Below are 26,310 nucleotides of genomic sequence, written 5' to 3' on the forward strand. Positions count from 1 at the left end.
TCTCAGGGGTTAAATTTGCAGTTAAACTACATTACGCTGGTTCAGCCCATTTAAGAAAATGGACCCAAATGTAGCCCACAATGAAAATTGACTATCACATGCTTGAGAAACCTACCTATATCCCCCCATATGTTTATATGCCAACGTTACACTGGTCTATGTTCTCCCATAATCTGTGTTGTTGATCATCATCTTTCTATGCTCTCACTTTTCCTCCTCTTTCCCCTCATCCCAACCAGTTGTGGTATCTTTAGTGCTTTCTCTCACTTATATTGTGGGATGTTTGCTTTGCAATATAAAGTGCTTGAGTTAAACATTTTTGAATTGGTGCTGTATTCAACTGAAAAGCCCTTTAAGTGGTGAAAACATCTTCAGGCCCCCCCACTGTTAAAAGCTGTCTCGTGCTTCATCAGCCAACTGGAACAGCGCCTTCAAACGCACAACCATAACCATGGCAGACTCTTCTCTGTCATGGCAACTCTGTTTCTTTTCACACCTGTTAGTTCAGGTGATCACGAGACCATCGCAATCTGCAAACTCTCACAGTCCGAGCTGAAGAACTGCATCCAGCAGGTCACCATGAAGGGTAAGTGCTGCTGGTTTTAATGCTCACACAGAAAGTGTAAATGTTCAGCTTTAACTAATGTGATCGGTCTGCATCCACACAGTTGTAGCTGGTGGTGTTTTGTTGCTGGCTGTTGTCCACCTGAGCCGTCCTTGTATCAAAGAGGGAACGATCACGATCTGCTTCAACATCCCACCATGTAAGGAATTTTGTTTACTGCACCTTTAATGGTGACCTTTAAAATAGGCTTAGACAGCAACATTTTATATACCAGAAATAAAGTCAATTAACTTTGTACCAAGAATGCAAATGGATTTCTTCTTCATTTAATTCAATTTAATACACAAATGTGTATACTGAAAAAAACGCAACTGGACTTAAAGTCGCCTTTTCTGACAAGATGTTTCACCTCTCGTCTAATAGACTTCTTCAGCTGTCAAACAACAAGCAGAGAGTGCATGATGTTTAACCATGAATAGGAGCAGGTCTCTTGGAGCTCCCGAGGGTTGTTGATCCACTGTTAATCATGTGACCTGTCACATGAGCCAAAGGGACGGCCCTCACTAAGGGTTAAATACCTGAGACTCTCTGAATGTGGTTTTAAGAAGAAACCTTTCGGCAGACCTGCACAGATATAGATTTAGACATTCTTGTAGGAATAAACACATGAACCAAAACCTGCTCACGCTGGTTAAAAAAACAGTCCAATCAAATGATTCAAAACTAAAACCATTTCCTGTAGTTTTACAAGTAAAAAAATAGAATTTCATATAAAAAAAAAGAAAATGACCCCTAAACTCTACTTTTCAGAATTTTTTTATTTCCATTTACCAAAGTTTTCACAATTATATATTTTTTAAGTTCTTTGGGACAAGTCTGATTTCAGTTCTGTCAGGCTGTAAAAATTGATCAAGAAGTTTTATTTTCTCTTATTGATCTTACTACAATTTAATAACAATTTAATGCTCAACATGATCAAACCACAGTTAATGATACCTGCTGACTTGTAATAGATACTACAAGTTTTGCTCTGGTCACACATTTGTCAACCACTAGGGGGAAGCAAAGGCAACAAAATTGTCTCTTAAGAAGTTTGCATATCTGCAGGATGCTTTGATTTTATAGTTTCACTGCATGTTTTCTCCGTTGAGCTCATTTGTTGGTTCAGATTGATTTAGCAAAAGGATGCAAATGTAAGTATGTGCAGCTTTGTGTTTGACTCCTCTAAAAACACTTCTGCCCACTTAGATTTTGAACCTGGGTCCTCATCTCTGTTGATGGTCCTGAAGGATGTCGGAGAGATCAACTCTACGGCGCTGCAGAGTGAGAACCTCGCTTCTATCACCAGGCTCACGATCAACAACGCAGGTGTCACAAGAATCGCTGAAGAAGCCTTCAGCTCATTTACCAATCTTCAGTATCTCAGCTTGGAGCTAAACAATCTGTCGCAGATTAATTCAAACTGGTTTAAAGAGCCCGCCGCCCTGAGTGAGATCATCCTTACAGGAAATCACATTGAAGTCTTGAGTGAGTCCACGCTCGGACAGTTTGCTAACCTCACGAGCCTCAGGCTGAATGAAAACATGCTCAGGAATATTGAGCAGAATAGTTTCAGTTCCCAGGCCGCCTTGGCTGAGTTAGACTTGTCCAAGAACAAGTTGACTTGGGTCTCACCACAAGCCTTCAGATCTCTGACCTCCACCAAGATCAGATTAGACGGGAACCCTTGGGACTGTTCGTGTGAAGCTGAAGACTTTGTCGCCTTTATGAAAGGTTTGAGAAAAGTGAGATAAACTACATTATTAATGTGGTTTTATTAAAAAAAAGAAAGAAAAAAAGAAAGAAATGTAAAGTTGCTTCTCCCCTCAGCTCTACAGAGCAGATCTCAGCTGGAAAACGAGATGGACGTGACCTGTGAGAGTCCTCCATCCCTGAGGGGTCAGCTGGTGTGGAACGTAACAGAATGCGTGACATCACCATCAAGAACACCGTCAGTGGGCCCTTTATCCACTGGTACAGCTGTTTCTTCTTGCCTAATTATTTGTTTTATTAAAGTCTACAAGTCTAAAAGCATGATTTGTTTAATTAAATAACTGCCACGTAGTATCTACATTTTTACCTGCAGTAAAAATGGTGACGACCTCTCCATCGCCAACATCAGAGACAGAAACCTCTGTCAAACCCAAACCCACTATAAGCTCTTCTCACACTGGTACGTGAAGCTTTTTTTTTCTTTTCCCAGTTTCCGTTAGATGTTGAAAATTCTTTGCATTTTAAATTTGTGCGTGCTTGTGTTCTCTCCACTGACAGTTCCATCATTAGAAACATCTGTCCACCCTAAGCCCACTTATGCACACACACCTGGCCCTGCATCCACTGGTACATGTGCTGCTTTTTTTCATAAAAATTCAAAATTCTGACAGAAATATTTCCACCCCTTTTAAAAAAAATAATAAATAAAAATAGCAATGCTTCTCTCTGTTTTTCCTACAGTAAAAGTGGAAACTCCTTCATCACGACCAACATCAAACTCAGACACTTCTGTTACACACAAACCCACCGATGTAGCCACAATGAGCTCGTCCCACACCAGTACAGTGGCTGATCAATTTTGTGAAATTCTTTACATTTTGTGCGTACTAGTAACTGGCACTTATTATTTCTATTCTTGCCTGCAGTAAAAGTGGTGACAACCACTCCATCACGCCCAACATCAGACACTTCTTTCGCAGCCTCATCCACTGATGTACCTGCAATAAGCTCTTCCCACACCGGTACATGTGGCTAATCCTTTTTTTGAAATGCTTTTCGTTTTAAATTGTGCCACAGTTGTTGTTGTTTTTATTTGTAACACTTGACGAGAGTATTTACATATCTTTACTTAAATAACCAACCCACATCCACTGATACATCCACACTTAGCTCTTCTCACACTGGTACATGAAGTTTTTTTTCTTTTCCTAGTTTCCGTTAGATGTTTGAAATTCTTTACATTTTAAATTTGTGCAAACGTTTGTTCTCTGTAGTTACAGATTCAGATACAGAAACATCTGTCCACCCTAAGCCCACTTACGCACACGCATCTGGCCCTGCATCTACTGGTACATGTGCTGCTTTTTTCATAAAAATTCTAAATTCTGACAGAAATATTTTCACCCCTTTAAAAAAAACAAACAAACAAACAATGCTTTTCTCTTTTTTTCCTACAGTAAAAGTGGAAACTCCTTCATCACGACCAACATCAAACTCACACAAATCCACTGATATACCCACAACAAGCTCTTACACCAGTACGTCGCTAATTAAATTTTGTGAAATTCTTTACATTTCAGTGTGTGCATACTATTAACTGGCACTTAGTATTTCTATTTTTACCTGCAGTAAAAGTGGTGTCAACCCCCCCATCACGCCCAACCTCAAACTCAGGCACTTCTTTCATAGCTTCATCCACTGATGCATCCACAATAAGCTCTTCTCACACTGGTACTTTTTTTTTTCGTTTCCCAGTTTTTATTAGAAATGTGAAATTCTCTACATTTTAAATTTGTGCGTATTTATGTCTCGGCTGTTCTCTCTAGTGACAGTTTCATCATTAGAGACCTCTATCCATCCTAAGCCTATCTATGTACATACACCTAGCCCTGCATCCACTGGTACATGTGCTCCTTTTTTTTGTTTAAAATTCACCATTATGACAAGAATACTCTTATCTCTTTAAAAACATTAGCAATCAGTGTCTCTGTTTTTCCTGCAGTAAAAGTGGAAACTCCTTCACGACCAACATCAAAGACAGAAACTTCTTTCAAAACCAAACCCACAAGCTCCTCTGTCACTGGTACATCTGGCTTTTCCTTTCTTTTTTTTCTATCCCCCACCCCCATCCCACACACACACACACACTCACACACACACACTTTTTCCTCTCCACTAGATCCAAGATCCTAAACTCATACCACTGACTAACCACATTATTAGGTACACCTGCTCAACTGCTTATTAACACAAATATCTAATCAGCCAATCACATGGCAGCAAATCAATGCATTTATGCATGCAGACATGGACTATTTCTTTGTGTCAGAGTATCTTGAAGCAGAAAAGCACATCAAGTGCTTCTCGGTCAAATAAGAACAGGGAGCTGATGCTACAATTCTGCTCTTCAAAATTGGACAACAGAAATTTTGCCTGGTCTGATAAATCTTGATTTCTGCTGCGGCATTTGATTGATAGGGTCTAAACATGAAACCATGGATCCATCCTTCCTTGTATCAATGAGTCATGCCACTGCTGCTTGTACAGTGGTGATGGGGATATTTTCTTGGCACACTCTGGCCGCTTAGTACCAACTGAGCATTGTTTAAATAGAGTAGAACCCCTTAATGTACCATCTTCTGATGTCTCCTCCTAGCAGGATGACAGTCATGTCACAAAGCTCAAATCATCTCAGACTGGTTTCTTGAACATGTCAACTCAAACAGCCTCCACAGTCATCAGGTCTTGTCATCATCTCAATATAAACCAAAATCTCTGAGTAACGTTTTCAGCACCTTACTGCATCTTTGTGATGAAGAATTAAGGCAGTTTGGAAGGCAAAGAGAGGGTCTCTAACTTTGACAGCATCAAATCTGGGTCACAGAATAGCTCTGAATCACTGATTACAAATATTCCTAAGTTGTTGTTTTTTTTTGTTGTTGTCTATTATTTTGCTATGAAAAAATAATTTTATATCAGTTTGACAGAATCTACCGTAACCGCATTGGGGAAAATCGGCACACACCCTTAGTATGAGTCATCCTGAAACGCTGGCAGTTATTGACCTGCAGATGGCGCCAGAGCAACATGATTAATCTGACCATATCTGTATCTAACTGTTAAAACATTTTGCACAATTACTGCTTTTAAGAAGTGAAAACATTCTGCATTTTACAACATTGTGGACTCTAGCTTGTTTCTTATTCTCCTCAGGATCTTATGAGACGTCACCTCTGGTAAGGACAGAAGCCTCACCCCACGCCGAACTCACTAACTCATCCACAACAGCTTCTGAACCTGCTGGAGTGACAGGTACACTGGATTCTTCTCAAAATGTTTGTCATCAGAATTCTGAAATACTAATGCATGAAATCTGTGCTGTTTTTTTTCTTTGGCCAGTTCCATCACAACCACCGTCAGATACCAACATTGTCCATGCGCTCATTGCTGTGATTGGTATGTTTCTACTGTATATTTCTGTTTGATTGCATTGAAAATACATACGTAGCTAAAATAGTCTTTCTGTTTACCTGGCCCTCTCTACAGTGGTCCTCTGTGTGCTGCTGTTTGTGGTGTGTTTCCTGGCTGTGCGACGCCGAAGGAAACACAACAAAAAAAGTGTGACACCCGGGCATCCGAGAGAAGACAAAGAGCAGCTGGAAGAAGAAAGCAGATCAAGTCATGACTCTCTAAGATCCTCTGAGAATAAAGAGGCAGAGATGGCTCGGATAACATCCTTTACTGGAATCAGAGCAAAGTCAGCAAATGCTGTAATCCTCATGTCTCCTTTTTGTGCATCTGGGAAGAATCCTGTGACTTTGCATACTGAGACAGAGGCTCAAGCAAAAGTCACTGAAAAGCCAGCTGAGGGAAAGCAGAAGCTGGTGAATGAAAGTGAAGCCACAGGAGCTGCAGGAGGATTTCAGACAGAAAATCCCACAAACACCACAGACGCGATCAAGGAGAATGAAAAAACAGCCAATCCCAGTACAAATCTAGATGAAAACCCTGAATGTGTTCCTGTTAGCACTGACATGGTACCTTATCTGAGCATCGGCACAGACCAGAACAAATTACTTCCTGTTGAAGAGTCTGTTGAAGGTCCTGGTCTAAGATCAAAAGGCAGCAAAATTATCAAGAGGATCTCTACCTGGCCCCTCGCTGCAGCTCAGTGGCAGGAAAGATGCAAAAGAAAAGCAGAAGATGAGGAGGATGGTGATGACTTGACTATTTGGAGGCAAAATGTAACAAAGAAGTTTTCAGATGAAATAAAGAAGACTGTAAATGATAGAGGCCATCCCTTCACTTTTGATGGGGACAAACAGAAAGATGAAACTATGAAAAATCAAATGGGGGCTCTCATGGACCTGAGACACTCGCAGTCCTTAAAACCAATTGAAGAGGAACACCTGAAGAAAGAAGGGATGGCAGTGGGTGATACTACCACTGTGACACAAACGACTGCGGAAAACCGAAATGCGAATCAAGAAAACCTCCATCAGAATCGACATCAGACATCTGCAAAAAGCTCAGCACACAACAACATCAAGAGCAGCAAGGAGGACAATCAGAGGAAGGAATCGAAACGAGCTGTGCACAGCAGGCAGAGGGCAGAAAACAGGGCATCCAGCTCAAAGGCTCCCTCTGGTGGTGCGTCACCTGATGACAAAACACTGCTGTCTGGGAACGACTACGCCTTTATGAACCTGCTGCATGAAGTCGTTCAGAACAATGGCCGTTGGACCAGACAGAGGTGGAAGCAGACGCATGCCAACAAGCAACGGCGTTAGAAGAGAGCTGGCAGAGGAGATCATCACGGCTATCCAATCACTCTTCAAGTAAAATTAAATTCTCACTTGATTCTTACAGTAAGTGTAACTTGAAAGTTTGCTGTATTGGCACAGGGCAGTCCAGCCTCTGCCTCTTAATGCATTTGTATTAAATATGACGACTGGCTGAATTTAACCCATTTTCCAAAACCCAGCAATCTTTCTAATGGCTAGCAGACGGCAGCTCTTGAAATCAGATTGCATAGAAGTCTACTTAAAGGCCAGATTTTCTAAAGTAGACCCAAGAGTGCTGATAATTGTGATTAGACTTGAAAAAAAAAAGCTTCTTGAGGTGCAGTCAGTGAATTTCAATATCAAGCTCAAAAGATAAGACATGGTTTTTTCAGCGTTAAATATCAGCGCAATTAGCACTAAATTGCATGTTGCAATCGTTAGTAAATCATTTTGCATGTCTGATTTAAATATTCTCCTCCCTGTATTTTACTTTGCTCTCCTTTTATGAAAATGTGTTAGTAAATTTGGCCCTGCTCGCTTGATTTATTAAATTTAGTTTATGGTTTAAATTTCTTGATTCAACTTTAATTTAATACATCATTATTTTTGTCCAATAAATGATGCGTCATTTATAAAATAATACAGAATAATAAAGAGGTTTTAGGGTGAAGCTAATTTTTATCACTAATACCAGCTGAATGTGTACAAATATAGAAATGTAAATAAAAGAGCAAAAAAAAAAAAAAAGATTTTTTTTTTAGCTAGCAACATACTTTTTTTTTTCTTTTTTAACGAAAAAAAAGATGTTAACAAAATAACGAAGTTTTGTTTGGTAACTCTCGGCACACATCACAAGAGTCTTTTAGCTCACACACATAACATACCAGCCACGTATATAGGTAGGGTCATATCTATATACGGCACAAAATATGTCATTATCCCCGCATTCCTCACATAAATGAAATAAAACATCAGTGTTTGTGTTAGGTTCATCCGCTCTGGCTGCATGCAGCATTTATTTGTTCATATTATGAATGTGGAGAAGAACACTTCTCATAAGAAATAGTACAAAAATTGGACAATGACTCAAAAACAAAGTGGAGGTAAACAGAATACATATAGTAGGCTTTTGTTAACACAGAGACAACATGCATGTTCCATTCATATAAATACACAGTATCAAATAAGGACTCCAGCTTGCAAGCAGTTGACTCGATTATGGGTTTCTCTAGACATTGGACTAAATGTCCCTGTCAACGTACAAAATGTCTTGTTCTTGGCAAGCCTGTATATCAAAACATGCTTCTTTTTTTTTCGTGTTAACATGCCCTGTGTGGTATTGTAAGTGTGGACAGTAGGAGATGTGAAGTGAACCCTTTCTAGAGTGTTAGGATTTGTCACAAGTGAGGACCTAGGAAGATGTTACGCGAGTATATCAGCACACTGATTGCATCCTCCATCGCAGTCACTCACGCTTTCACTCCTCACCTCCCCTGCCCTGTAAACTGACACTTCAGAGTGGCCAATGAACAAAGATCAACAGTACATTTCAGCGGAACAAATATGCCTACAGTAATAAGCATGAAAAAGCCTATGCTATATTTTCTTCAGAACAAACAAGGGAAAAAATGGCACATCTCAGTGAGAGAAAACACTTTGATTTCTCAAATCGTCACTGGATATTTCTTTGACAAATGAAAAATTAAGTATCGAATTAAGTTTTGTAAACATTCACAGGGTAAACCAAACCAACAGATGCATGATAATTTACTGCACATCACGCTTGTTTCTGCTTCATGGGAACGGTTGAATACTGTCCGCCGTGTTCTGCAGATTCATATTAAAGGGGTGCTGTTATGCTCTACGCATTGTAGAGCATAGTGCAAAAATAGTTCAAGTCCAACAGTTTCACGTTTCGTCACACAAAATAACAAACTGGCAAACAATGAGTACATTAAGGTTTTATATACACTGAGCAAACCAAATGTACAGCTGAAAGAAGATAAATCAAGATTAAATATTGTTTCATACACAATGTGCCCGTACAGTTCAGAAAGGAGCGCATTTTGCTTTTCAGCTCGTTCCAAAATAAATTTGGAAATACAGTAAATTTACAGGATAGAAACAGACTTGACTGTGCCTGTCGATATCTGTGCAAAACTATTCTGCTACCGGTCGCACTGCAACTCATCAACAGATATGATCATAAAAACAAAAAACAAACAAACAAATAAAAAACCCGATAACAATCAAATGAATTCAAGTTGAAAACACTGGAGCCTGACTGCTGTTGATATTAATTACAGTTAACGATGATGCATCTGATAGCATTTAGCAAAAGATGAGGATCTTTATTTTCAAGTGACCGAGTGAAATAGCAGTTAGAGATATCAATTCTCCAATTTTTACCACAACAGATCCATTGTGGCACTGATAACTGAAAGTCATTTAAACATTTTATGATTTGATTTTAGTGCAAGTGGTAATTTTTTTTGTTAATTGAGCATCTTATTTTGCTAGATAATTGGGCAATCTAAATACTCTCTCTAAATTCTACAGCTAAGTAGTCACATTTAGCATCTTTATGTACGCAATAATTCAAAGATTTTCACTGTGAATTTTCAAATGATGAAGATTACCCTTTTCCGCGTCACTTAAATCACCTTTCTTCCCCATTCTGATGCACGATTTGAATTGTAGGTTGTCTCAAACAGGCATCCATTCCTAAATGCACTCTATTCTCACCATATGATTGGCTGATCAGTTATCTTCATTAACAAGCAGTTGAACAGGTGTACCTAACAAAGTGACCATGATATGTACTGAGTGACGGAGACACTTGACAGTTAAAAATGAACTTGTTAAAACTAGTAGTCCAGAAAAAAAGAAGAATTTTCTCATTCTATCCTGTTCAACGATAAATAGCACTTAAATATAAAATTAAAAATGCAGCTTATAATGCTTCAGATAAATACTGAGTTATAATAAGTACAGCAGCAAAAAGGCTTGTGTTGTTAACATTAATTTCTAAATGCTAAGTTTAGAAAAGTATTCCTTTTTTTAAATGAACAGTTTTCCTTTTGCTGCTGCAGATGTTTGGGTCAGCTCCTGTAATAATAAACACTGATGTCACAGATGTACAGAGGTTGTCGTTGGCAGGCGGTGGGCGCGGGGGGGATGCCATGTTTTACTAAACTGAATGCACAAAATGTGATCTGACATGAGATGTAATTTGTGTGTGTATATTAAAAAACTAGTCTACAGACTTTTCCTAAATAATGAGCATGTGATAAGAAGGATAGTGCTGCTGTGATAACAAGCAGGGGGCCAAGCTCACTATGTTTAGCTCTTATTGGGAGGATGTTCTGCAGCTAGCTTGGTTAGCAAGCTGTGGGGCTGAAAGTCGAGACTAAAATAACTTCTGATTAGTACTGATAAGTTGCTTACTAATAAAAAAAATTAGGTACACCAAAATTTAAGCACAAAATTCTTGGACTTTACAATCAGCTGCACAGCAGGTCATATATTTTCGATGTCAAAAAATATTTCATTAGAAATGCTTTAAATGGCACCAGCAGCACAAACGTTGTAGTTCAGTTCAGCGAATAATTGTTGTTTCAGCTACGAGTACTGTCACACCCTGATTATTAAAGGCTTTAAATATGTAAATTTCATAGCTGAAGTTGGGAAATCCCGACAGGCATGCAAGTCTATGGGGACTGACTCACTGATGGAGATGACCTACAAAACTGCAGATTTTGGCACTTCTGCATTTTTTATGAACACGAATTAACATTTTGTGCACCCACTGCAGTAAAACAAGGAATAATGAACGTTTTATTTCCACCTGTACTGCTGCTGACAGGCTCCATACTAAAAAGATGCAGAATGGCACAAAAGTTATAAATAATTCAACGATATTCACAAAGCAATAGTGTAAACAGAATGGCACATACAGTAGATCAGACATGACTTGGAAAACTTAATGAAATAAATTAGGAATAAATGTACTTTCTAGCAATGGTCACAGCAAAGTCATTTCCAGAAAGATACCGCAAACCTGGCTGATAAAAGTAGCACGGCAGTGTGTATATTTACAGAAAAAAAAGTTGTGCTTGTAAGTAAATAAAAAACCTGTCCAACAAAGTTTTAAAATTTGAATTAAGCTAAAATAAATAAATAAAGAGGAAGTACACAGGTAGTGTAATTTTAGGTTAAATGCCTAAAAAAGAAGAAATTCAAAGCATTTACCCTCATCTTTAGATGACATGATCATTTAGATGTGAAGGAGGGTGTAGTTGCCCCAGGTTTCTGTTCTTTTGTAAATTCAGGTAGAAACAAGCACAGAGGAGGTCATGGTATGAGGTCAACCACACTGCTCGGTGAAGATATTCTGTTTAAGCTCTACTCTCGCCGTCCTTTTTTTTTTGGAGGAGGGCTCTCAGTTTCAGATTGTTTTCGTGGGTGATGTGTGTTTGCGTGTGTTTGAATGGCAGGTGATGACGAGGCACTCTTCATGCATCTTTCTATAGCAGCTCAGTAGGGAAACGGGAGATCTCTCAGGGGTGAATTTTTAAGATGTTGATCGTTTCTGGTCTCGAGCTGAGACGCACTTAATGGACATTCACTATGGACAGCTGATCTCGGCCCGATGGGAGCCTTTATCTGTGCGAGACAAACTAGCTCAGTGGGCCCAGGCCGGCTTTTAGAGGTTAAGGTTTAGGGTGTGTAGAGGACTCCGGGGGCGTGGGTGGGTTTCAGAGGTGGGTCTCATCTCTCGTCTCTGTGGCAAAGTCTTGCTGGTTCCTGCTACAACGAGCCGGTCCCACCTGCGAGTCCTCCGGCACGTGCGCCAGTGGGTCTGAGCGGATTATATACCTGCAAAGACAAAAACTGACGTTATCTGCCAGCATGGAGCAGTTACAGACTTGGACTCCCAAACGAGTACTTACATGTAAACATCTGGCATTTAAATATGGCAGCCGGGGGTTTCACCTCTAGGAAAGTTGAGCATTATCACTAAATTAAGCTGTTAATTAGTCTAAAACTTACTGTGAGAGTAATTTTCCAACCGTGTACTTGCTAAATATTACTCAAGAGGTTTGCACTGTTCACCTTCCTTTCTTACTGAGTCTCCAGAGTGACTCCACAGTGTAACAGTTTACACATTTACCTAACAAGAGAACGAGCCCTGGTTTTATCCCAAGAGATGACAGGAATCAGCTGGTGTTTCTGTCAGGAAGGACATCTGGCATGATCAAACACAAGTTGTATTTTTTATACTACAATTTAATTATTATTACCAGGTGATTTACATAAAGTTACTATCAAGTTGAAAACAATATAATAAAAAAATCTATGAAACAAAAAATATAGATAGATCTCAAATAAATAACAGATGAGATTTTAAATACTGGAACAGTTCTATTATTAAAACACTGTCATGATCTCAATCAGTGGACAGTTACAGGGTAGTGTATTAACCTGTAGTATGGATGAGTGCAAATTAATTGAAACTTTAAAAACCTAGTTTGGTTCTAACAGTTACATTATTAACTACACCAATCAGCTCCAATATTAACATTAGGTATTGTGTGCACACAGCTTCTTTAAACCAGGGTCCTTTCATATAATATTTGTAGCTGTTTCAAAGAGCCCGCTATGATCAGCAGATACAAACGGTCTGCAACTATGTTTAGGCAGAGGTTGAAGTAACACCCACATGAATGCAAGGCCTTGCTTCATTCAGGCTGCCTTTTTACACAGTAAATCCTTTTGCTTTTCCTGATAACATTACTCATGGGGCCAGGCCACCTTCTTCCAATGCCTCCCCTTTGGCAGTGGACAGGGGTCGACATGACCAGCTCTGTAGTGTGGTCAACAGCCTGCCCTCTTTCTGTCACGGCCTGCACTGAACTTTTTAATAATGTAGCCCAGTAAGACCCACCATGTTCACAGGCTGTGACCCAGTCATATAGTCACCTCAAGCTGGATCATGTCAGTCCCTCAGATCCACATTGACATCAACAGCTGACAGTTCACTTGCTGCCAAATATATCTCAACCCTAACAGGTGGCACTGTAGCGATACGCAATTCCCTTCGCCTGTCAGTGGTTGTAATGTTGTGTCCGATTGGTGCATTACTCAAAAGCAGAATGATTTGCCAGCTGTCCCTTCTGGCTGCTCATTATAATTACATAAGCTCGACCCTGGAGTCTGTGGCGGCGAGGCTTCAAAAGTGGAAGTTCAGTGCGCAGTTTGAAGTTAAGCCTTTGCAAGTTAAATAACAACTAGACTTTATTTCAGTCATTTTTTACTTGCCTTTCTTATGAGGCTAGAAATAATTCTGAAGCAATCACGTTTAACAAGGTGACACCAGTATTATTAAGGAACTTTACACTGATGCCTCGTATTAATTAATATTCGTGTAACGTTGTTGACTGTTTCAGAATAGCTATACTTTTTAGTGTTAGCCAGTTAACATGCCAGTTATATCGCCACCTGTTAAGATCCACACACCCTGTTGGTTCTCTGCTCGAGGTGTTAACCGTTACCTGTGCGCGTGTGCTGCAGGCATCGATTCACACATCAAAAAAGGGTGACGCTTTGCGACACAGCTGGCGTTTACATGAAAGGTGTTATAAATGGAATATTTCACATAATACCAGACTTTTCCTGCTGTTCTCCTGCAAAAGATATATTTACGAAACAGTGTGAAGTCATTGTTTGTAGCTGTTTGCAAGCTGCATATCTGGATATACAAGGATGACTGTAAATACTAAGTTGAATAAACTTATTATAATTTGTCCTTTTCCCCCAGATCAGATAACAAAGTAACAATTTGTTACAGCTCAGTAATAACGTAGTAACATCAAGTTATTCCCTTTTAATTACCACACTGAAGTTGTAAGTGTATCCAAATAATAATTTTGTATCAATAGTTGTTATAGCTGAGTGATATTACATTGAAATTATGTCATTGGGTAACAACATGCCCCAAGTGGAGGAGTTTAAGTATCTTGGGATCTTGTTCACGACTGTCGGGAGAAAGGAGCGGGAGATCTACGGACGGTTTGGTGCTGCAGCTGCAGTGATGTAGACGCTGCACTGGTCTGTTGTGGTGAAGCGAGAGCTGAGTGTAAAAGCAAAGCTCTCAATTTACCAGTCGATCTACGTCCCTACAATCACCTATAGTCACAAGCTGTGGGTAGTGACCGAAAGAACGAAACTGCGGTTACAAGCGAAAGAAATGGGCTTCCTCCAAAGGGTGGCTGGCCTCTCCCTTAGAGATAGGGTAAGAAGTTCGGCCATCTGGGAGGGGTCAGAGTAGAGCCGCTGCTCCTCCGCACCGAAAGGAGCCAGCTGAGGTGGTTCGGGGATCTGATAAGGATGCCTCCTTGGTGAGGTGTCCCGGGCATGTCCCACTGGGAGGAGGCCCCGGGGCAGACCCAGGACACGCTGGAGAGATTATATCTCTCAGTTGGCCTGGAAACGCCTTGGTGTTCCCCCGGACAAGCTGGAGGAGGTGGGGGCTGGGGAGAGGAAGGTCTGGGCTTCTGTGCTTAGGCTGCTGCCCCCACTACCCGGCCCCAGTTAAGAGGAAGAAGATGGATGGATGGATGGGTAATAACATTCAGGAAACCCGGGGTAAATATAGTAAAACAATGTGCTGGTTACAAAATAAATTGTAATATCTTCGCATTACAATATATTTGTATTCTGATACTATATATTTTAATATATTTATATACTAATATTTATATTATGACTTGTGGCAGTAAGTAGTAATAAGGTGATATTTAATATTGGTTAATGCTTTGACATATGAGGATGGATACCATATTATAATTTCCAGGCTTTAATAACAATATATAAGATTTTGATTTGTGTATATCACAGCTGAGCTCCACATGTCAACTATTCAGCAATTTATTACTCAGTTTAATTTACATTTAAGTACCATTAGTCTTGGCTGAGCAGTCTAAAAAAACACAATGGTTTAGATTGTAATTTAGTCTGACTGTAACTAACAACACACAGATAAAACACAAAGGTGTTAACAAAGTAAAGTGTAGAGGACAAAAGAGAGAGGTCCTTACACAATGTCATTGAGCTCCAGCATGGTGTCAGGAGGAGGATTGATGAGGACGTAGGACAGCGTGTTCTGGTGGTCGTTCATCTCATCTGTAGAAACAGACAGAGATGGCCTTCAGTGCTGCTCTGGAGCCCGCCTCCATTATACAGAACATCAGCCAGGAAATGAGCCTTTTATCCATTTAAAATATGACACTGCCTTGTTTTCAGCCTTTCAATCAGGACAAAAGTAAAGTAAAACTTAACGAGCAAGTGGTGCAAAAAATCGGAGGCAAATAACTGCGGGAATAATTTGAGGGTTCCTTGTTACAACTGCTAATGATCCTTTAAATCTTAATATGAGGAAACAAATGATCTTATTAAACACATTTAGCATGAATAAAGCCTGTCATTAAGTAATGTAAAGCCTGTATTTAAATGGGATTAGAAAAAAAGAACATACAAACTCCAGAATCTGACATTTTTACACTGTCATTTTAAATAGCTGGAGCAGCTTTACCATACTTATACAAACTCTGTGATTGGAGGACAGTTGCAGTTTTTAAATGTAAATGTTTTCACATAATCAATTTATACAGGATGTCTTTTATTCGATTTTATCATTAATGCAAAACGTTTTCAAAGGGTAACTGATCTGGGCTCATCATTCAGTTCTTCCTTTTTTAAACATTTTACACAGTATTCAAAGTTCTTATGGTTTGTATATTTTAAAGATGTATAATAAAATTTGACTAGCAAAAGAGTTTTGAAAGCCTTTAGAGTCCAGTTTGGCATGTTCACCAATTTCTTCTAGAAGAAATCAATCCTACATATATTCTCTACCTTTAACTAGTTCCTTAACCAGGATGTAAATGATGTAGGCTCAAGATTCATAACAATTCACAGGTTAGTGCACGTAAAACGACCAATGTTGCCTCGACCTTGATCACAGTTTGGGTGAGGACCCATTGAGCGATCAGTGTGTGCAAGTTTGATTAGATTCTGATGAGTACTGCAGGGGAAGTACCAGACGTTGACAACTGGGGACGAGGATGGATTCATTTTAATAGTTAAACAATTCTTCCAGTCTGCAACAAACTAATTGAACAATAAATCAACCATGTGATTATAAATTACTGTTAGAAAATTTAATATTTCACAAAATATTAAATTGATTTAGAAAATCGTATTATTTTTATTTGAAAAGCATTTTAATTCGTTTTCAAATTAACCACTTAAAGATACTCATAAATTGCTAAATTCCCTCATTCAGTCCTTTACATCCTGTTATAAACACTAAAAACATTAACAGTTGTAACAAACATCTTTTATTGCTTCAACAACACAGTTAGGCCAAGGAAATTGTTCTGCACCATGAAGAGTTTATACTTTATGAGAGGAAACTCAGTTTAACCTTGATTTTTCCAGATGAGTCATATTATACGTGTGTGTGTGCGTGTGTGTGTTAATCATGTCTGCATGCATGTGTGGTGATTGCGCTCTGGCAGTGTCTCCTACTTGTGTCGTGTGATGGGCGGAGGAAGGAAAAGGAGGGCACGTGTGTCTCCGTGACAAACCCACCTGCTTGTGGCCCTTTATAAAGCCAGGCGGGGTGAAAGAGAGAGAAGGTCTAACCGTTACTGACAGGGCACTTTGTGGAACAAGGGGAGGCCCACATGCTGCCTGCTGACTGAAACGGCACCCCATGCGCAGCTTCAGAACGGAGCCAGCATGCAGACAGCGTCCCCGGCTACGCAACAGATCGATCTAAGTCGCATTCCTTTTACGTCCTGCGCATTCCACACGGGACCAACAGGCTGCTAAGGCGGCAGGTTGCCATGCTAACTGACGACACTCAGCCTCCCACCCCCACCCCCCACCCCAACCACCACCACAACCCAGCCTCCCCCCCGACTGACATGTGACATACGCACAGACAGAGAGGAACATGCTCCAGCATCCGTCAGACTGGACCAAACGCAGAGCGACTCAAACCAAACAGAGCGAAGCAAAGCACATTGGGAGTGTGAGAGTGGAAGAGGTCAACCTGCTGCTTTTAAATCTATTCAGGTACACTTTACAGTTACGGTAATTCTCTGTTCGCCCTTCATCCACACATCGTTACTGCAGACTACTCAGTGTATTAAATATGGGTTATACCATGGCGGCAGATATATAATTGGTAACCAGCTGAAGAAAAGCAAAGGATTTATTGTTGTGGCTCTGTAATCCAGCATAACTATAGTTATAACAATGCTTACTTTTGCTCATGTTAGAGGGTATACTTTTTTAAACAGTTTTGCTCCTATTAATGCTACTAATTTGGAATCAACAGCTTAAAATCCCCCAAAGCAACAAATAAAGAGGATCTAGACCCCTGCCTTATTCATGCTACGGAAGGGTGAATATTTAAATATTATATTTAATATACTGACACTGGTAATTATCCAACTCTGGAAACATGATTCTGGACTGGTCAGCGTTTAAGTTGGTCTCTTTTTGCTTGCGTTCCTATTATTCCCATTTATTAGGGTCAGTGTTTTTCCCATTAATCAAAATCCTAGTTTTTAATGTAGCAATTTAGGATGTAGTCATATAGTTATTGTGGCACTAAAATAACTACAGATTGGTCTTGTTCTAATTTAGAAACCTTAGATTTTTACCTCAAACGTGTGAAACAAATTACAGGAAAAGAACCGAATCCTGTTCGATCCTCTTTTATGCCGTGCGTCATCATTTGTTCTGAGGGAGCACCTTTATCTTTATGGTTCAAAAGCTGGCCTCAAACAAGATGACCACAAAGCACTTTTATAAGTATGAAAATGTTGTCAATCCATAGACTGTGTATAAAAAATGAAATGAGAAACTAAAGGACGCTCCGCATTCAAAAGAGATTTTACAATCACGAGGCAGGCCTGTCTGAAAGCATACCCTGTTTTATTGCCCTTTCAGGCTCTAATGGAGGTCATAATTTACATGTGCTGAGTTAAATAAGACTTGGAACCATCGATTACGACTGTAAACTCATTAAAAAAGCATTTTCTGAAGTCACTAGAGAGCACTTGGGTCATTTCCTACAGACTTCTACAATCAGATTTCTTTCTGGAGCCAGAGGAGTTGCTAATACTGAGATGATACATCCTCGCTGGCTTTGCTTTTAAGAGCCACTAGCGATGTCCACATTCTAGCGAGTCTGTGTGTGAAACATATGTTATCATCCTTACAGTCACCAGAACTCAACCCAGTCGAACACCGCTGTAAGGAAAATATCTTTGGAATAATTTTGTTCCACCCTGCCAGCAGAGTGTTACAGTCTTTCAGTATCACCCGTCTTTATATTCTGATTTTTATTTCCTCCCTCTCTATTTATTCTTTCCACACAGTGCTCTTGGCGTGCACATTTTGCATAACTACACTAAAGCGAGAAGTTAAACCACTGGAAGTCGCTAAAAAAACCAATATTTTCGGTGAATGTTAAGTTGCTCTTTAAATAAAATCGAGAGCGCTCCAGTGTGCAGGAGTACAGAACCACAAGATATATTACCAGAGCAAAAACGCCGAGGGGTAAAAGAGCTCAAACTGACTACAATCAGCTCAAACTTGACTTCTTTGGGGAAGTGGCCATGGCATAAAGTTAATACACTCTGAGGTGCACTGACATGTGAAAGTAACACACATGGAGGAGGAAAAGAGCCCCGCTTCCTCCAACATGTTTACTTTCTACATCAGGCCACCTCCGACACTCGTCGTCTTTTATACATTTATAGAATACAATCTATCCTTCCATCCACAGACATAATGCACTCCGCTCCACTCTTTAAGCCATACTCTGATGCCCTGCAGTACTCTAGCCATTTGGGACGTCACCTCACAGGAACACAATGCAGAAAGACCAGATAGAGATCGAAAAAGAGAGGGAGAGAGTAGAGTGAGAGACTTGCTGCTGACCTACTGCTGACTCTGGCAGGGGACACACTCACATACAAAAAACACACGCACACTCACACTCATGCAGTAAAGTTGCAGTACTGTGATCAACCAGCTAACCTGACAGCCTGGTCCCCTCTGAATACGGGTGCTCTGAAATGTCCTGCAACTCTAAGCAACGGCAGTCACTGTTAACTTCAACGTCCTAATGTATTCATTTGTACTCAAGTTACACGTCAAATAAAACAGATTATATATCTAAAGAGATAAGATAACATCTACAGTTAAGCATTCTTTTTGGTGGGTAAATGCTATTCTTCATTGGATGCTGGCGAAAGGACAAATTCCTTTCTCCACAAGGTGGACGTAATCACTCACATGTTGCAAATGAGTTATAAACAGCACACAAATTACCTTGCAAATATCCTAGATTTACTCGATTCATGACATCGCTCGCAGTGAGATTAGAAACATCCTCTACAAGCCAAAAGGGGAAGGAAGACAGAAGAGGCAGAGAAAGGAGGTTAAAAAAAAAAACAAGAACAAGAAACAAAAAAACATATCAGGCGGGCAGCAAAAGCATCTGCGGATTCAAAAAAAAGAAAACAACAATCAAAAAAACTCTTAAAAGTGTGAGAGCAATGCAAAGAGGCCATGCATCAGTGTGTGCACAGAATCACTTCCAAATTATTAATCTGTCACATCCTGCTGCAGAAATCCTCACTGACATTCATGGTTCTTTAGAAGATCTTGAACTTCAGGAGTTCTTCCTGAAACGTATTTAATTGACACATTACAACACATCTGGAGCATGATTCTGCTTTTTTTTGTTTTGAGCCGTGAAGCTGGGAGGAGGCAAAAACGAAAGAAAAAGTGAACTGAAAACAATGCAGGCAATTTCATTCTGTAATTGCAGTCTTGAATGCAACTGAGACGAGGTTCGTGCTCCTGCATCCTCATGCGTGATGTGTTCACATCCACATGATGGTTTGATCATGACTGTGAAGTGGTGTGCGTCTGAGTTATGACACACGGAAGAGTAGTTTGATGGGTGTGAAAGTGACGTGAGAAAATGAGGTTTTCTGAAGGTCAGTGACGATGCGGTGCGATGTCGATGATCTGTACTAACAAGCCTCACATTACTATGTGTTCATGGGAAATGAGATGAGGTAAAAGAAAACAAAAATGACTGGGATACAGATCGGAGGGTTAAATAACTTTCTCAAACACAGCTGCTTGCACTGCAGAAATAATTTAACCAGCTGAGAGAAGCATCAATTAGTGAAGCAAAAGAATCTCCTGAACTTGATCCTGAAACCTGAACTGATCAGACTCTAGAGTGTCCTTGCTTCTAAAATTTAAGCTCATGAATATACTTCACCACCAGGCTCAGAAAGTACTTTTGCAGCTGATGCTACGCCCCATCGATTCAGTACGTGCAATCTTATTAAAGCTAACAGGGCCAGTTTATTATATCTCGATTTAAACTGATAACACAGTGACAATTTGTGGTGGTGCATAGATATGTGACTTTGAGACTTTGAGATAGCCAATATCATTATTATTACGCATCAGAGCAAAGCCCAGTAAAACCAACAGGTGGTAACAGAGTAGGCAACTGAGGAAAGGCAACAAGCGTTCTCAAAGAAATGCAAGAACTCATTCTGCAGCTGTATGTAGTAATGGTACCCATGTTTAATCACATAAGGCAGTGATAACAGAGGCACTGTATGTGTAACTGCCTGTGGCATGAAATCAGTCACGTGCTATTCTTGATCTGAGCAAATTACAGTGTTCAGGAACAATACAAAAATAAAATCTTTAGCCTGTCCCAGCTTCTAAAATTCTCTGTAGTATAATCTTTGGTTTCTGGATCATTAAAAAACAAGCAGCCTAAAGAGATCCATCTGGAATGACATTTTCACCATTTTCACTAGGGGTGGGGGAAAAATCGATATTGTGTAGTATCGTGATATTTTGTTTGCTAATAATGTATCGATACAGGGACAGCAGAAATCGATATTTTGTTACAAAAAAGGTTTTTGTGCTCTGACTTTAGAGGATGTTGATCCTTTTTCTGAGCAAGAATCCTGACATTCCTTCACTGTCCAAATGTGTTTAACTTTTTTTTTGGCAGCAATAAACATGACAGTTTACTTATTTTAATTTAAGACATGTTTTATTTTAATTAAGTTTAAAACTTTTTTATTTAATGTAAAATTATATTTTGTTTTCATTTACTTTCAAATTCTTCAGTTGCTGAAGGGGCTGCATAGTTTTCATAAATTTCATAAATAGTTCAGAATAGCTATAATTGTACCAGATGGTTGCATTCAGTTAAGTTGGACTAGACTGTAATACAAACCGTTCAGTTTGTCAACAATAAAACTGAAATGAGAGAAAGACTGAGTGTGAGACTTTGATATTAGATAAAATGAATATTGATAAAGTTTACCTTTATGTACAGAATCTGAATATCAAAAAATATTTTAAAAAATTGCAATAATATCGTATCGTGCGTTAAGTATTGTGATAATATCGTATCGTGGGATGTATGGTGATTCCCACCTCTAATTTTCACTACTAGAAAAAGCGTAGTAAGTAGCTCAAATAGGTCAAAAGATATAGACCCCAAAACAAACATCCATTACGGAGGACATAAACGAATAGGCTGGTTCTCAGGGGGCTATAAATATTTTGAATAATAAGAGCACAGGCCTGGCCTGATTAGTCTCTTGTGCCAAATAGCCAGGGTGCTTTTGTGGCAACATCATAAATTAGTTATCCACAGGGTTCAGGTCCCCCAGTTCTTAGCAACAAGGACTATGAGCAGCCACTTAATGACATCAAGAACCACCACACCTGAGCAGCTAGCAGCAACTGGGAGACGAGATGGACAGGGTTAGCTGGCTAGTAGCATCCTTTTAGAATAAGATGCTTACATACCGCACCCTTCAAAAAACTCTCTCAGAAATTGGGCTTTCAGTTTATATGACTTTAATCAGATCTTTATAGCTGGATTCACACTACTATGCTGTGTGGACTTGAATGTCTGTGACTTCTGAACTAAAGGTTTCCTTCTTTGACTTTTCTTAGGCTTCACTCACTGAGATTTAACTCAACCAGTTACAGGATTTCTGCATCCAAAGCTTCTGTGACCTCAAAGTCATGTTTACAGAACTGAGACTCCAATCTGCAACAAACATTATAATTAGCATTATTATTCATTTTCTGGGACATTATGACTAATATTTACAAATTAAATACAAAGAAATACGATCATTAATTAAAATAACTGATAACAGCAGCTGAACTGTATCTAGTCCTATACAATAAGCTATACTGAGTAATATCTTTCAACCTAAAGCATCAACATATCCTCATATATCATAACATCAGCTGTTCCACTCACCGTATCCCACAGTGGGGAGGCCCAGGTGCTTCATGCGATTCTTCACCAGCTCGGACAGCTCCTGTCGCTCGGAGCGCCGATACAGATTCAGTCTCTGCTGTGAGATGCGCTCCGCTCTGGTCGACGGTTTGACGTTCTTCCTGCTCAGCCGCCGAGCCCACTGCATGCTCTTCTTCCTTAACAGCGGGTGCTCCGATTGGTCGCTCGTGGTGGAGTTTCTGTAGCCCGTCTTCTCCTTCCAGGATCCTCCACGATCACGGTGCTCCTCACCATGCTCCACGTTGATGGACACCTGAGACTGGAATGGTAAGATGGAAATGTGAAAGCTGGATTCTGTGAGGAAAGCGTGCACTATAAGAATAAGAAGCAAACAAACTTTTGATATTAAAAAAAAAAATACCAGTAAGGTATTTTTTTTTTACTTTGCCTGCTTTAAGCAAAAAAAGGAGTCAATCAAGCCTGTTTGGATCTTACCTGTGCATTACTGTCCCTGCACTGGAATATAAGGACAGACAGACATCCAAACAAAAAGAGATGCAATGAAAGATGAGGCCATTCAGAGCAAACAAATGTTCGAAGCCTTAAACATCAGCATATGGAAGCTTACATATGCTGTATTTAATATTTTATTTATTCATAACTGTATTAATAGCAGTATGTGACAGTCAGTCAAAAATATAAATCTAAATTCATTGCTTGACATGAATTTCTGTCAGCTGGAATGTATCTGTATTAAGAAATGAATGGTAAATGTGCAGCCTCAAACAAAGGAAAGGCAATTTAGGGAATAGGAAATACAAGCTGAAGAATAAGCAAGAGTACCAAAGGAGAAGGACTCAAGCAAAAACTAAAGGAGGGAATGATTAATAGATGGTAGCTGAATTCAAACCACAGGCAAAAGCTGACACCCAATCCAAGACCAGGACTCCGATACTGAGGATCTGATCAAAGTGAACTTGCCTCAGAGGTTGAGAACATATGCGACTCGGTCCGGTAGATCCCGATGGGAATCTCAGCGCTGGAGGAGCAAAGTTTCTGGAAGAGTCTGCCGTAGGTCCTGATCCACAGGTCCTCCTCTGTGATCTTCATCTGAAGTGAGAGATTGACGATAAAGTTGCTGCACATCACAGATGAAATTACTAAAATGCACAAATCACTTGCTAAGATGCAAAAGTAAATTTCCACATACAGCACATAGGTACCCAGAACCAGGCGTGGTGTCCAGACCGAGGAGAAGCCTGATGATGGCAATCATGTAGTCCTTGACAAATGACTGTGGTTTAAAAAAATAAGTTTAAAAGCTTTCGCAAACACATTTTGCAATTGCTCTGAGGGGAAGTTTTCTTTATAACACCTGCAATAAATTATTTTATCCTGTGCATTATGCTCATTAATATTTAAAGGCACAAATGTTCTTTTGTAGGATATTCATTTGAGGCTTAAACACATAAAAAACACATTTACTTTAGACAATAAACTGCACCTTACTAGGAAACACTGATGTAACAGCCGTTACCTTTTTAGACACAACTTTCAGACAGAGGAACTAGTGCAGCACAAATTCTAAGGATGAAATCGCTGACAGACAGGTCTATATTTAACTATTCCATAATGAACTAGTTCAAAGTCTGTTATCCCACCTGGTAAAGTAGTGTATCCAGCATGCTGATACTGAACACTCTGCCTGCAGCAAACGGCAGCCGGAACATGAAAGCCAGGTTGGAGCCCTTATCACGCTCTATCTGGAAGCAAAAAACAAAATACAAACAAAAAAAAGGAGCCAAAAAAAGATTTAAGAAAGAATGGGGATACATACAAGCTTTATCTGTAAGAAATGATTTAAAAAAACTGCATTAAACAAATGCATTCTTTCACAAGAGGCCTGAAGTGTGACAAAAATTATTAATGGGTTTATTTGATTTCCTGGAAAGTAAGCTAACTCTTTAAATGTCATATAAACTCACCCGACCATGTTGTTTAGTACAGCTGTTTAACTAACTGTTAACACAAAAATCTATTCGGCCGATTGAAGCAGCAACACTCAGTGATTTTAGGCATGTAGACATGGTCAAGAGACCTGCTAAAATTCAAACTGAGAAGCAGAATGGGGAAGAAAGGTGACTTTAAATGTGGTGTGAGTATTGCTACCAGATAGTTTGGTCTGAATATTTCAGAAACTGCTGATCTACTGGGATTTTCCTCCACAACCATCTCTAGGGTTTATACAGAATGATCTGAAAAAGAGAGAAGATCCAGCGAGCTGCAATTCTCAAGGTGAAAATACCAGAATTCAGAGGAGGATGGCCACGCTGCTTCAGGCTGATAGGAAGGCAACAGTAACTCAAATGAAAAGTTGTTACAACCAAGGTATGCAGAAAAGCTTCTCTGAATGCACAACACAACAAAATGTGAAGATGATGGGCTACAGCAGCACCTTGTGCCCCTATCGACAGTTTTTGGTGAAGCTAAACCAAAAAAAAGCATATTGAAAAAACACTGCCTGGTCTGATTAGTCTGGTTTTCTTTTGCAATGGTGATGGTGTGCTCAGAAAATGGGTGTAAACAACATAAATGCATAGATCCACCTGCTTTGCATTGACATATCAGACTGGTGTGGTGGTATAATGGTGTGAAGGATATTTTTTGGGACACTTTGGCACTTTAGTACCAGCTGAGCATCATTTAAAAGCCATAGCCTGCTGTATCGTTGCTGACCATGCCCATCCCTTTATGACCATAGCGTACCCATGTTCTGACGGTTGCTTCCAGAACATGGACACGCCATGTCACAAAGCTCAAATTATCTCAAACAAGGCAAAGACTTCACTGTACTCAAATGACTTCCACAGCCACCAGATCTCAATCCAATACAGCACCTTTGGGATGTGGTAGAACAGGAAATTGTCATCATGGATGTGCAGCCAAATCTGCAGCAGCTGTGTGAATCTATGCCACGGAGAATTACAGCAGTTCTGAAAGCAAATTGGGTCCAACTTGAAACTAGCAAAGTGTACACAAAAATTGGCCAGATGAGTTTATACAGTGCAAAAAGGTAAAAAAAAAAAGAAAAAAGAAAAAAAAGGAAGACTTCATAGGCTGCAAGTTATAATGCACAACCCAAAGTGCTTACACTTCTCTTTGGGATACTGAGATATTTTTCGATTGTCCAGAAAATAAAACGATCTAAGTCAAAGACACTGAACACGAAACACTCACCTTCTCCAGTTTGGAGAGCGCGAGTGAGTAGCAGTCCTTGGCTCTGAACTGCATGAACCTCATGTTGGATGGATGTGTGAGCTCAGTGATGATGCTGAGACTGGGGAACAACCTGAGTGTGGAGGAAATAAAGTGAGAGGGATGTCAGTGGAAAGATAAAATGCTTTGTGTTGAGAGAGACATGGTGTGGCAGTGATAAATGCTTTTAATTTTAGTTGCTAAATAAACGAGCAGTTTCACAGCTTTGGCGGCTGTAGTTTGTCTTTGCTTATATTTGCTCTTTGGCTTTGCACTAAGAACAGACGAAGACATTAATTAAGTGAATCTGGTGCACACTCGGGCCAAAACCGGAATCTTGACTCATACATAACAAGGGTGAGCTCGCACAAGGCGATCTATACCGTGGTCAAAAACATTAGACTCCCCAAAATTCACTGTGTGTTAAGTGTGATTGCCGTACTCTGGTTTTGTTAGACGTGGGTATGTTAACAAGAGCTAACGAGAACTCCAACATGTTCTCAACGACAGCTGTCTCTGTGAAAAATGCTTTAGTACAGTAATCCACAAGCATGCGACACCTC

General features: G+C 39.8%; 2 protein-coding genes across 17 annotated transcripts in view; one reads left to right on the plus strand and one right to left on the minus strand.

The window, feature by feature from the left end:
* Positions 1–471: 471 nt before the first annotated feature.
* On the plus strand, positions 472–7,107 carry LOC148100282 (uncharacterized). The gene is made up of 8 exons (XM_087849634.1): positions 472–586; positions 669–764; positions 1,814–2,338; positions 2,435–2,578; positions 2,691–2,777; positions 5,531–5,629; positions 5,717–5,773; positions 5,864–7,107. Exons 1-8 carry the CDS (start codon positions 472–474, stop codon positions 7,105–7,107), a joined length of 2,367 nt encoding a protein of 788 aa, XP_087705760.1.
* A 971-nt stretch (positions 7,108–8,078) lies between these two features.
* Positions 8,079–26,310, minus strand: part of kcnt1b (potassium sodium-activated channel subfamily T member 1b) — a 73,577-nt gene continuing 55,345 nt past the window's right edge. For 6 of the 16 annotated variants that reach the window (XM_087849332.1, XM_087849330.1, XM_087849329.1 and 3 more), the window contains 9 exons: positions 25,730–25,841; positions 25,390–25,485; positions 24,154–24,255; positions 23,703–23,786; positions 23,474–23,602; positions 22,514–22,811; positions 19,516–19,578; positions 15,201–15,285; positions 8,079–11,979 (listed from right to left, as the gene is read on the minus strand). In XM_087849332.1, coding sequence (XP_087705458.1) covers positions 11,859–11,979; positions 15,201–15,285; positions 19,516–19,578; positions 22,514–22,811; positions 23,474–23,602; positions 23,703–23,786; positions 24,154–24,255; positions 25,390–25,485; positions 25,730–25,841 — 1,090 coding nt within the window. In that variant the 3' untranslated portion in view covers positions 8,079–11,858. Of the gene's footprint in view, positions 11,980–15,200; positions 15,286–16,755; positions 16,768–19,221; positions 19,273–19,515; positions 19,872–22,513; positions 22,812–23,458; positions 23,603–23,702; positions 23,787–24,153; positions 24,256–25,389; positions 25,486–25,729; positions 25,842–26,310 lie in introns of those variants that run through there. The other 10 variants (XM_087849339.1, XM_087849334.1, XM_006803840.3 and 7 more) reach the window with 6 other exon arrangements.

The sequence above is a fragment of the Neolamprologus brichardi genome, chromosome 12, assembly GCF_056152115.1.
Source record: "Neolamprologus brichardi isolate AB-2024 chromosome 12, ASM5615211v1, whole genome shotgun sequence".
NCBI classification, from domain to species: domain Eukaryota; kingdom Metazoa; phylum Chordata; class Actinopteri; order Cichliformes; family Cichlidae; genus Neolamprologus; species Neolamprologus brichardi.